At 41.6% G+C, this 13,317-nt stretch overlaps 1 protein-coding gene across 1 annotated transcript in view; it reads right to left on the reverse strand.

Moving 5' to 3' along the window:
* Positions 1-13,317, reverse strand: part of clstn2a (calsyntenin 2a) — a 145,067-nt gene continuing 131,750 nt past the window's right edge. The window contains exons 11-18 of the mRNA XM_076745076.1: positions 9,018-9,184; positions 8,227-8,375; positions 5,378-5,583; positions 5,065-5,232; positions 4,651-4,796; positions 4,274-4,394; positions 3,257-3,447; positions 1-3,076 (exon numbers count right to left, since the gene is read on the reverse strand). Of these exons, the coding sequence (XP_076601191.1) occupies positions 2,855-3,076; positions 3,257-3,447; positions 4,274-4,394; positions 4,651-4,796; positions 5,065-5,232; positions 5,378-5,583; positions 8,227-8,375; positions 9,018-9,184 (1,370 nt within the window). The 3' untranslated portion in view covers positions 1-2,854. The remainder of the gene's footprint in view (positions 3,077-3,256; positions 3,448-4,273; positions 4,395-4,650; positions 4,797-5,064; positions 5,233-5,377; positions 5,584-8,226; positions 8,376-9,017; positions 9,185-13,317) is intronic.

Below are 13,317 nucleotides of genomic sequence, written 5' to 3' on the forward strand. Positions count from 1 at the left end.
TAGAGTCTAAAACAAGTCTTTATTGGTCAATATACAGAAAGCAGTGGGATGACCACTAAAGAGAGAGAAATCCCAACCATTTTGTTTACAAAAGAAAAAGAAACAGATATATAAAATAACTGTCTTGAACATTTTTACAGGGTTTGTTTTTATATGTAAAAGAATCTTTTTCTCTTTAATCTTTTAGAAGCACAATATGACAAAGGGGGACGAGGGAAACAAGGCAGTTGTTTCACAATGATGACATCACAATCACAGGTGCTTAAAGGCCAACAGAGGGAGGGGAAGGTGGACAGGAGACGTATCAGTTAAAGAGCTCGGGGGGAGTAATAGTCACTGAGACGGTCTTGACGTGAACAGGTGAGAGGTGATTTCTCTGAGTAGAAATGGGAATGCCAAAGAGATCAGGAGTTACTTTTCGATCATTTGAATGGAGGTGAAACCGTGGAATTACACTTTGTCTGAGCAAGCTTAATCTAGAATAACAAAATGGAATTAATATCAGTGAGGTTTCCACTTTTGCTTGTAGTTCTGGTGAAGTTGTGCTGACTTCATGACACCAAGAAATAAACATCACTCTGCTTCTTTTGCTCTGTGGGTCTGCACCTGACTTTAAAGGGGTACTCCACCAATTCCACACACCGAGTTCACTTTACTTGTCAAAGAGAGCAGTCGTACCATGTCATCAGTGACTCTGGAGGAGCTCTGTCAAGCCACAGAAAAGAACCCTGATGATGATGCAACGTTATCTTTGCTTGAATATGAGCCATTACACACTGCAGGCAGAAATTCTTGGGACCAGTTTCTCAAAAAGTTTGTTTTAGACTAGTCTGTCGTGTTAGGCCAGTCTTAAGTTTGCTCTCAGATTAGTCTCATGCAGTGGTTTTCATACTGGGGGGCATAGAGCCACTTCAGGATGTGCCGTGGATGACCGGGGGAAAATTCTGGAGTGAAATTGAGTTGAATAAATATGATTTATGTTGGGAAAATAAACAAACCAAAGTGTTGGCTAAAGCTGTCGTGCTGAGCTTTCATTAACTGCAGTTCAACTTTTTTAGTTTCTTACCCAGTTATTGTAAATTGAACTTTATTCTGCCTCTGAAGGGGGAATAACAGAAGTTTGAGAACCACCGGTCCAATGCAAGACGGACAGCGTCAAAGAACAAAGACTTATTTTACCCTGAAAAGTTAGCCACCTTGCATCCCCCGCTCAAAATGTAGAGCCATGTTTCCATGGTAACAATCAGTGTCCCCTGCTAATTAGTGTCACAATGTGAAGAAAAGAGAACGAGGCTTGTAATTACTGGTTTGCTAATAATGCTGTGGTTTGACAAAGGTGCGCAGTCAGTCATGCTGTTAGTTTGAATAAAGTCTAACTGACACAGAATTCAGAGCAAATTAGTTTTAGTGAAGATGATCGAGAACGAGGCAGATTTCTGCCCAGCATTCATGAAGATGTCAATCTGAAGTCGGACTGTCAGTTACTGTCAGTGCATCTTTGTGAAACCAGCCCCCGGGTTATTTTCTAAGTCTAAGAAGAGATACTACTGAGTTGCATTATGGGAAGTGTAGGATCCAGTGTTTTTGGAGTCTTGGAGTCTTTTGGAGCTCATACCAGGCTCTAAGTCAGTAAATTGTGGCCTCTCTTGCAATTTTGACCACATTTTCAAATGTGTCTCTCATAAGTTGTGCGAAACTAAATTGCTGGAGTACCCCTGTTTCTGTGGACTGATCTTCTATACTGGGCCCATAATTGCATAGAGGGCTCCCATTACTATGGAATTAAAAACAAAGCAAAGGCAGATAACCAGGAGCATACAGTAACATCATTTCATCTGCTGAAGAAAGAAAGATAACTGATCTAATCCCAACCAGCAAAGGCTACAACAGACCACAGAATCATTTCACAATATGCTCATAATTCTGCTTTGTTTATAAATCAGAAAAATGAGGAATGTTTATGGGCAGAGATAACATGATAACTGGATCTTGTTTCTCTTTAGTGTCCAGGCCACAGAACCACAGCACTGTGATGTATTTAGAGAAACTCAGCACTGATCACACAGACCTCAGGGACAGAACAGTGTCTGGGTTGAGTTAAAGATGAGAACAGAGGATACACACCGAGTGACAGAACACCTATGTTATACCTACTGTATAGGCCAAACGAACTATATTAAAAGGTTTACAGATACATTAAATAATGGATATGTGTATGCATACATCTCGCTGCTAAACTTGTTAATAACCCATCACATTGCAGAAAATTGGTTTAAAAAATAAACACAAAAAGTAATCTGAGGACACGTGTAATTGCAAACGTTAAATGCTGGGATAAAAGCCCACATTATTTTTGTGTCAGTGTAAGAAATGGAGAGAATTTGTGTCACTATATTTAAGATCTGACTCATGTTTGTTGAGTTTGAATTACATTTTATCAGCACAGTTCCAGCTAATTGTGTACGTACAATGAAAAGACTGTGCTTGTTTGATATTCATCATATATTTTACTTCTTTGTTGGCTGTGATGTGAATAATAATGTACATACAATGTTTTCCAGCACTGTGGGACCGCAGCTGATTCGGTACTTCTGACTTTGTCCAGCAGAGGGAGATGTTTCATTAAAAATGACAACATGGAAAGATCAGAAGTGTTTTTTCCAGCAACAGATTGTAAATAATTTTGACAGAGATTTTGTTTCTGTGTGTGCGTGTAGAGAGCATGAAGGATGATATGTGTGTGCGTGTGCGTGTGTGTGTGTGTGTGTGTGTGTGTAGTTGGAGAGAGGGTGATAGAGTGAGAGAGAGAGATGCACATGTATGTTTGTATGTGCAGGTACATGTGCATGTGTGGTTAGTACATCATGGAGGAACTGTCCCACTCTACTTTGCCCTTCTGCTTCCTCTCTTTCACCTCTTCTCTCTCGCCTTCTTCTTCCTCCTCCTCGTCTTCATCACTGTTGTCTGACTCAGCACTTGTCATTCCTCCCACCCGTTCCTCATCCTCTTCTTCTTCCTCCTCCTCGTGTCCTTCTTCTTTTACCTCTTCATCATGCGCCTGAGCTCCTTTTATGTTCTAGAAGACAAAAGGTAATTTAGTAAAGGTCACCCCCAGATCCCAGATCCAGTTTACAGAGAAAGCAATGCCACTGAGCTGTTTGTAAGAAAATCATCTTCTATCCTCCAGTCAGCCCTTCTGTCTTTAGGCATACTGCAGGAATAAAACCCCAAAAATTAAATGTAAATGTCATCCAACCTCCATGGGGTTGACAGTGATCGTGAGTGCAGAGTTGTCCCAGTCGTCCTCAGGGTCTTTGCTCCCATCCTCATCGTCTCTGGACCCCTCCTGATGTGTGGCATGGATCCTGTACACGCCGATGACCACAATCACCACCAGGGCGGCGATACATACCACAATAACCACTGTGGCTGCTGGAGGTGCTGCTCCTGGGGGAGAGAGGCAAAAGACTGCATGATATTATATCACATTAAACCAGCGTCTGTCTTACTTTGCTGTTGGCTGAGAACTGCCTCTCTTCTCGTCTCCCTGTTTTCATTCAGCATTTGTTCTAAATTTACCTGTTTGTTTAAGCAATGGTTAAAAAAACGTTGCATACATATTCAAGGATATACAGCTGAGTCTACTCATACATGGCTGCAGATCTTCAGCTGTTGGTGTTCAACTTCTGGCTTGAGCTAAATATCTTTAAGATATATGCTGCTTCCCTTCTGTATGCGATTAATCTACAATGATAGCTTTACAAATTCCTCTTTTTACGACTCCTGCCTTATTTTTGTTCTCCTGACGATTGTTCTTTTCAGTTCTGACAACATTTTAGTCTTGAATTTGATTGCTGAGGTCTGGAGACGTAGCAACTCAATTAAATAGAGCATTAAATCTCCAGTTAGATCGTCTTGTCTAAACTGCTTCAACGAAATGGAAATCAAGGGCACACAAATCTAGATGTCCGTTATTATCATCCATTGCAGTGTGAAAGTGGGTCTGAGCCCAACTGCTGTGCGGTAAGAACAGAACAGTAGGTCTGAGCTGAACCTCTAGGAAGGAAACACATGCATGTCTTTGTTTTCATTTCCAAATAATAGTCTGATTAACAAAAACAGTGTCCTGTTAGGCAGCAGGGACAGAAAAGTCAGTGTCATGTGTTGTTTGCTGACTGCTGGTATGAAATAAGTAGAAGATAGACCAGTTTAAACATCATTCTGCTCCATCATTACAGCATTCACCACAGAAAATATTTACATTTTAGCTTACCTGACATGTGTGAGTTGAGAGTGTGTATCATGAGTGGGTGATGGACGGGTCTCATGTACTGAGGCTGAGCAGCCATATGATTGACATGTCCCACCGGTGCTGAGTGGTGAAGAACACTGACCTACGGAGGCGGGACAGACACCATTAATTTCAGGAAAAGGGAGGTGGATGATCATTTTTGCAACCACAGAATAAAACAAACAAACAAAAAAAAACAAGCACGTATGAACAATGACGAATGCAAAGGAGCATGGGAAAGATTAAAAAATAAAAGCATATGGAGAAAAGTCAGGGACTAGTTACACAGTGCAGGTCATGAGGACGAGACGAGAGTGACAAAGAGTTGAAACATGGCGACGGAAAGACATCAGACTGACCTCTAAAGTGAACTCGTTGCTGGTGTAGCGTCCATTGAGTTCAGAGCAGGTGAGTCTGAACCTTCTCTCAGACAGAGTGGCAGGTCGCCAGTTCCTGTAGCGCACCTGTCTCAGTGCCTGCTCATAGTGGGCCATGGAGTCCACGCCTTGTAACACACAGGAAACACATGTTATACCGCAGCCTAAAATATGTCATGAAGCGCTCTGTGTGAGTCTGGATCTGTAATAAGTTATGACAGCAGACTGTTTCTCTGACCTTTACAGCTGTCCTACTGTATAGAGTGTGAATGTTCATCTTACTGCTGTATAAAGGGCAAGCCATTTTTAGAGACATTCTTTAAGATTTTAAGGTGGAAAGGTGTTGCATTTCTTCCCACACATCACCACTCGTCACAGAGTGTTAGCCCCGCCTACCATAGATTGATATTCCAGAGGTGGAGTTGGTGGCGTCCAGGTGTTTTCCCAACAAAGCACTGTGATGAATCTCCAGACTCTCTCTCTCAGGATTCAGTTCTTCCCCAATTACCAGCACATCACAGTAGTCCAGGTTATGCATCACCTCCATCACACCTGGTCTGCGGGCTGACACCAAATGACAAAAATGAGTGATGTGTGCCTCAACAGCACCTCAACAGGACTCTAAAACCACAGTTTCTGTCACATTAACTGAAACATTACTACAAGGCTGGCATGACGTGAGAACAACACAGGCAGCCTCTCCACTCACATCCACCGAAGCTGTCTCCCTTCATTACTGTGCTCGTGATGTGAAGCTCTTTGAAGGGTGCCACACCCAGTGGGCCCCGCAGGTCACCGGCAGGCCTGACGAGTCGATTAGATCCTGTAATGGTGATTCTCGGTTCGCTGGGTGGCAGGACCATCACTACTGCCTTGATGTCTGGGATGGAGAGACACGTGTCCTCCCCGAAACACCTGACCGACACACACACACACACACAGACGAAGACAAGAGGAGGGAGAGGTTACGGGGAGCGTCAGTGCCGGTGTTACTGCTTCACTGCTGATTTGGCTTGATTTAAGTGTATTAGTGTTGCTTTTCTATGTACTTGTCACAAATAATGATGATGAAACGCAAAAATATTGTGTCATACTGTGAAAATGTGTTGACACACACATACAAATTTGAAGGATTTCTCTATAAGATTAAATATTCATGATCAAATAAGTAACAATGTTACCATTTGTTTAAGACTACAAACTAAACTGCTCCATCAGGACTGTGTAGGTGTAGTTCGATAAGATTTGATTGACAGTGGCCTGGCAACATCACTGCCATTACATTTTAATTTTTAACTGGTAGAAAATGTTCCTGTCAGACCCGATCACTCTCAGTCAGAACCTGACAGAGAAAATACCTGTACTTTTTCAGAGCCTTCAGGCTTCATGAGGTCAGGTGCATGACATTGTTTCAATTTTCCTTTTTATTAATGGATGATGGCAGATTACTACTTTTAAGGGTAACTGAATGCCAGAACAAGAAGGTAATAAACATTTAAATTGGAAAGAATGAAACATTCCCTAATGCTCCTCTTTTACGCTCCATGTTGTGATCAGAAAATCAGTTGCAAATGAGAAATACTGCCCCAACCACGAGAAAATCATCCTCTAATTCGACTTGATCATTTTCAAAATTGTGCCCAAAGTGATGTTTGTTTTCAATTATGGACAGAAAATGTATTTGATGATGAGAGTGCAACTCCATGGACCCTGAAGTTATCTAGCATTCACTTTGGGATCTCCACTTATTCTGAGGTGTAAATTAGGTAAAAAGCAATGGTTCATAGTTTTTCCTCATGTCCTGGCATTCAGTTTTATTTGTTATGAGCTGTTTCAATATTCTCTGCTCAAAATTGTGTCTAAGTGTAATAAAATACCCATCTTTTCTGCACTTCAACCTTTTTTCATAATCACCATATACGAGTCATAAAAGTACAATTTAAATTGAAGTATCTCTACTATGGGATAGATAAAGTGAAGCCTAACATAAAACTTTGAAGTGACAGCAATTAGCCCTGACCTCAGCTCTCTGCCATAGAGGAATAAATGTCCACAAGGAAAAATAATCAATTTCAATAAATCATAATACATAAAGAAGGACGTTATCGTAACCCTGTCGTGTTTGAAATTCTAAATTCATTGACCCTGTGAATACTGAAGTGGCAATTATCAGTGAAGTGCTCCAGGTTCAAGTCAGGACTTTTGACACGGGGACAAGACAGGCAGCATTTAAACAACACAACACCTGAAGAAGAACTGAAAAAATATCAATGACGTCTAATGGAACTAAATCTTATTGTCTTTGCCTCAGTCACACGCTGCAAATTCAACATATCTGGTGAGGCAGATCTATCTGTCTTTATCTCGAAGGGAGTCATGAAGTGTTGTTCAGAATTAGACGGCCTCCACTGCTGCTCCTCAGGCTCCCTTCTCTTTATCAACCAGCACATGTCTCAGCTGATTTGACCTGCCTGCGTTCGCTGCTCAACAAATGAACAGGTGCCGAATGCGTGTGGAGACGTATAAAGTATATGCTGTGGGACACATTACAACTCCACACACACAAACTCGCTTTGTACTTCTACCCTTGTGAGGATGCTCGTTGACATAATGGATTCCCGAACAGGCAAAATTGGAGAGTTTGAAAATGCCAGGGATATCATGGAAAAGATTAGGATTAGTCCTCTGAATATTCACAGCAGATATCAAGGAAATCCAGTCATTTTCAAGATACACTGCTGTGGACCAAAGTCTTCTGATTTCCGAGCAATGTGGTTGGCAGTCAAGATATTTTTGCTTTGGACAAATTTTGGACAAATAGACCGACTGACATCACCGTCCTTGGGATCTGCGGCTATTGGGCAAAGTAAAGTCAATTCAAATCAAATTACATCCAGAGATAGATACACAGAAGGACACTCAGAAAAACAGACAGAAAATGAAAGTCAGGAAGAATGAGACAGGAAATAACACAAAAAGCAAGGAAAACAGACGCCAGCAAGATGGTCTTTCCAGTCACCAGAAGGCTTAATGTCCTTAATGGCCAGCTGGTCTGTTTGGTAATTTAATAGTTTTTACACTAATGATCCATCCTTTGCCATCGCACGGGGACTTCTGTGGCTCAAAGACAAAGACACACATGACACATCTGACAGAGCCTTCCTTTCATGCTTTAACCACCTCGCCTCTGGCTGTTTGTACCTTTTGTGACCATCTACGGGAATTCAGTGGACCAACTTCTTGCATGTATCATTTCACAATAGTTTTCTCCCAATAGTTACCCCACACTTTATTCAACAGCTGAGTAGCTCCCTCCAAATGTGCCTCCTTAGTGATCACTACCAAGGTGTGTGTCCTCAGCTGAGGTGGTAAACGGAAAGGTCTGAGATGTGCTCTTGAGCAAGACCATAAATTCATCCAGCAGAGCTGCTCAGTGACAGCGACTGAACTGTGCAGCTCCTACAGTAAATGCCAAAATGTCCTGCTAAATAAATGTAAATCTGGATGTTAAAACAGTCGAGCCATGAGTGAAAATACATCAAGTGTATGTGCACTTACTGCACTGTGGTGGTGATGTGTAGCCGGCGGAGGCCTGGCGTGGGGAACTGGCGAGAGTTAATGTAGGAGACCTTTGTCATGGCCGTGTTGATGCTGTCCACGTCCTCTCCTTCCACCACCAGCACAGACTGCGCAGGGTTAAAGTGGAACTGGACACACAAACAATTTGTCTATCTGAGCAAATGATTCCTTTTGACAAAAAACATCAGCCTGAAAAGTGTCTTACTTCTATATTATCGCTAAGAACCCACTGACTATCATCTGACAACGATTTAGCCTCTGGAGGCAACAGCCCATGTTTCCGGGTGAATATCTGGATAATGGATGTCCTCTTCCATGCACCAGTCATTGTTTATAGTCTTAATTTAAAAACCGGACAACAACTTGACATTTCAGCTAATCTATATTACAGATATCTGCATATACATTCAGAGAAATTGAAATAAAAAGCTAATAAAAAGCTAAATCGTCATCAGACGATAGCCAATGGGTTCCAAGATTACATTTCGGCCTTTCCGACTCTTTTGCCCTCCACGTGGACTCTTTACCTGCACGCGACCAGGTGCTGCTCAAATGTCATTGGTCAAGACTACTCTGACCACAAACTGAAACCAAAACACTTCTGATATAAAATCTTATCTCTTGCCTACAGATGTCTGCGTTCATATGCAGACATCTGTTTATAAAAAGTACCCCAAAAGTGGTACACTAAAAACTAAAAATGTGAAGTCTGTGTGTGTGTGTATGTGTGTGTGTTGTATATTGGAAACACCTCCACTATTTCCACACACCTTGATGTCCTTAGCGAGGCTTTCAAGGGAGTTAATATCAAGGCCTTCTTTGCAGGCCTGCAAACAGGAGATAACCTTCTGGGTTTCAATGCGGCCTGGTCGGATTGTCAGACCTGACAGGCTGCCATGGAAATACTGGGTGAACCTTGGGGTCGCGACCTCACCACCTAATGGGAGAAGAGAGAAAAGAAGAAAACACACGCAGGAAAAGTGGAGTGAAAAGTAAGATACGAGCGTTAAGGCAGAATTGGAAAGGACGAGAGGAGAAGTGACAAATGGGTCAAACAGAATTTTTGTCACAATGTCAGCCAATTCCTAGTCTCACATTTTCCTTGTCTGGGTTTTTCACCTGCCATGCACCAACTCTCCTGTCGTTTCAGACACTGCCACTCACACCTGGCCTGCAGTAACCCCTGCCTTCCCAACATTCCCCGTCACCTGACCTCCCCTGCCCACCGCACTTCCTCATTAGCCAAGCACCATACTGTATGTACTGGCCCACTTCCATTCATTCCCCGCCAGATCGTCTGTTGTGCATCTGCCTTCGCACTCCATCCATTTTCTGTGCCTGTAAAGACCCCCTGCCTGCCTTTTGATAAAGCTCTCTTGCCTGCTCCTTGTTGTTATATGTTTGCCTCATCTGCCCAGCCTTATTTTGACTTTTGCCTGTTTTCGACCTCAAGTAAACTTGAACTTTTTCTTTTGCCGGCCTGGTCTCAGAGATGTGCTTTTGGGTTCAAACCTGTTTTTACTGAGCCTTTGCAGGGTAAAAGAGACAACAACATGTATTATGTATCTTTCCAAGGGAAAAGCACACGCAGTTTGCTGAAAATAACATCTGTGAATCTGCTTCAGAAAAAGCTTACAGGACCCAGTGGATAGCAAGCTATGAAGAATTTAGCGGTTATTTTTCCCAAAGTTCACAATGGAGGTAAGAAAAGAGGCATGCAAAGCGACTCCGACACTTGTTCAGACAGGGAATAAATGTAACAGAATCACATTGACATGGACACTGTGTTTTCACAGTTTTCTAAAGTCTGATGGAGTTTTCATTAGCATATTTTAAGACTGGAATGCTGAACTGCTTAGTATAGATGACAAAGGATTTGTTTAATTGATAATAAAGAACAACTAACCACCTGTAACTTCTAATTTAAGGAACTGTTACCATGCAGGAAATGCTTATAATCACATCTCTGTATTAAATATGCTGCTCATATGGTTGAATAAAGACAAAAAGCTACCTAAGAGTAGGTGTTATGACACAAACATATTAAGTTAGCCTGCAAAACTCAAACAACTATGACATGACACACTTGCAACACCTGGTACGACTGCAGATATTTTGACACTTCCTGTCAGCTTTATGCATTGAATTTGATGGATGAGTTTGACACATGTAATGCGTGCTTGGCCTGAAATGTTCTGCAACTGCCACAGAAAGTGGAGAGAGTGGGAAATACACCCTTTCATGCTAAATAAATGGAACCTCTAGTGCAAGCCAACACATTGGCACAGTCTGTGGGTGTGAGGTATCGCAGCACTGCAGTCTGTGGGGGTCAGCTCCATCACAAATTCAGTCATGTCCTGGCATCTTATGTAGTAAAAGTTTTTTCATCCGTAACACAAGATTTTGCCCCGTGGTGCAAGTCCACCACTTCTGATGAAGCCAATATTCATACTCTATGAAAATCTAAAAATGTCACAAAGGTGTAACATGAGCTGCTGGAAAGCAACTTCGTTCCTGAAATTGCATATTTACATCTTGTTTAGGAAGATGCACTTTGAAATCAGATAATACTCTGTGCTGTCCCGTGCTTTTCTGTTAACTGAAACATTTGAAAGGAACCTCATAACTGTAACAATGTTGATATTGGTTTATAATAACACAATCAAACAAAAACATGAAATAAAACGGACAATTATCTCGCTTTTACATTAAAAAACAATTTACTTTATGCAAACACAGAACAGTTACAAAAATGCTAACGCACTTTAAGGATACTTAAATAATTTAGTTTGTTAAAAACAAACAAGAACTAAGAGGTAATTCTCTTGTTTCCTGTTGAAAATAAAGTTCTATAGTAAACAACAGCAAAAACCCACACAGTTTAAAAAGTACGGCGAGGAAACAACGTACACTGCACTTTGATTGACTTGTAATATTTCCCATTCATCACCCATAAGCAGGCACAGTTTGTTTGTTTACACATTTATTCCAGGTCCTTTGTCCAACAGATTTCCTCAGCATCACTGTTTACACTCCTGAACTAACAATAGTCAACCTGCTGCAGCAAAATTAAAACCCCTGCTGTCAGACTGAATATATGCTCTTCAAAGTGTCTGAACGCTGGATAAATAATTTTGTTGTTTGAGGTTACTGACCCAACTCACCGCGATGCAAGCTGGAGGTTTTCCTTGTACAGAACTATTCTGTGGAGCAAGGCTCAGGGGAATGGTCGACAGTAACAGCAGATATTATTCTGAACAGCAGCTACCAGCCAGCCAGCATGGGCTGGAGGCATCTACTCTCTCAGCTCTGTCAATGTGAATCACGCAGCAGCGTACACATGTAGAGCTGAGAGAGAGATCCTGTCACAGAGACAGCAAACAACTGCCTTCAGCATGCTAGGCAACAGGAGACTTGCATTTTACATAGGCCGTCAGGGGCCACGATATTAACATGCTGATTATTAAGTATCTTTAGTATTGTTTTGATACAGATTACTGGTATTCTGTCCTTTTTATCAGCGCACTCGTCCACTCTGTCACATGTTTATCTCCTGGAGCTCTGAGGTGCAGACGGTGGATACTGATGATACTATTGAACAATAGTGCAATTTTAGGATACGGTCCATGTTCTCCAAGAACCATTAAAACAGTGTATGATTTGCGATATCCATGTAAAGAACACTACGACAAACAGAAAAACAGCAGGATTGGTTCAAACAATCCAAGTGTCTGAGGAAGGTCTCTAAACTCATCCTGTCTCTGTTCCCAGCGTGGCCATCCAACCAGACACTTACTGACTGGCCTGTGTTTGTTCAGTGTGCAGTATGTATGCAAGGCCATCTTCAGTGTGTTTTCATGAGAATGTGTCGAAGTCATTCTGGCATTTGCCACCCACATTTCACTAATCATGATTGTTCTCTGCAGCGAGTTTAAAAGGTCACACCTTGAAGCTTTCTTGCTACACCACATTATGAACAATATTTCACATCTAGGTCACAACCAGAGCGCGCTCACACACTGAGATTTGGGCGGACCACTGAAATGCTGTGGTTGCGTTTTCGTGCATTGCTCTGTCCCTTCATTTTTCATAAGACCATGCTCTAGGAAGTGTGCTTTTTCCTGATGAAACACAGGATAGTGTTGTAGGAATGCTGAGGCCATTTTTGTGTTTCCCACCTGATAACTCAAGCTTCATGTCAAGCTTCCAAACATAAAATAAATAAAGGTGATTAGAAAGCTCTTTGGTTTTATTTAGAATAAATAAAAATTTGACTTGTATGTGTCACTCAGTGTTCATCAGATACTGCAAGAGCTACAAATATCATCCTTATTATAGGTTTTATTATTCTTATTCTTTATGCTTGCCCATGCATTAGGAACAGACGTGTAAACACTGTTTGATGACAGTGGGTGTGAGCGAGGAATTTTCCTAATGAGTGTCCATCACCTCCCTTTCTCTCCAAATGTAGAAATATTCCTCATTATTCTGTCCTGCAGTCTCCTTCTCGATCTCTCTGACAAATGCATGCTTGAAAGCTTTTCATCAAGGCACCGTCTTTGTGATTCAATTACTAAGTGTGAACTGATTGTGTCTCGACGTGCATGTGTTTTTACAGCTTCACAGAATAGAGATGGGAAAGGATAGAGGAAGAGGAAATGTCACATGTTGCACGGCAGCTATTACATACACATTAACATGATGAAGCGTTGACAACAGGGATCTTTTGTAACTAAGCAATCGCTGCTAATTTACATTGAATAGCTGCTGATTTCATTGAAACATGCCGTTTTTGTAATTATTATTTGGATTTTTGGTTCCCTTTGATTCACAGGCAATTGAGCCTCGGAGCTACACTGTGCTATTCTCGTACTTGTGTGATACAGTGCGACGTCCAGAGAGATATATTTACCTGATCCGTGTGTTTTAAGTCAGTGAATCTGTATGTCAGTGTTGTAAAGGTCTGAGTTCTTGTTTTGTTTTCAGAAAATGGATTGCTTGTCAGACACTGGTGTAACCAGTAACATTGATAACTGCTGCTGCATGTCATTCCGGATCCATGGCACTTTA

This window comes from Chaetodon auriga, chromosome 12 (genome assembly GCF_051107435.1).
Source record: "Chaetodon auriga isolate fChaAug3 chromosome 12, fChaAug3.hap1, whole genome shotgun sequence".
NCBI lineage: Eukaryota > Metazoa > Chordata > Actinopteri > Chaetodontiformes > Chaetodontidae > Chaetodon > Chaetodon auriga.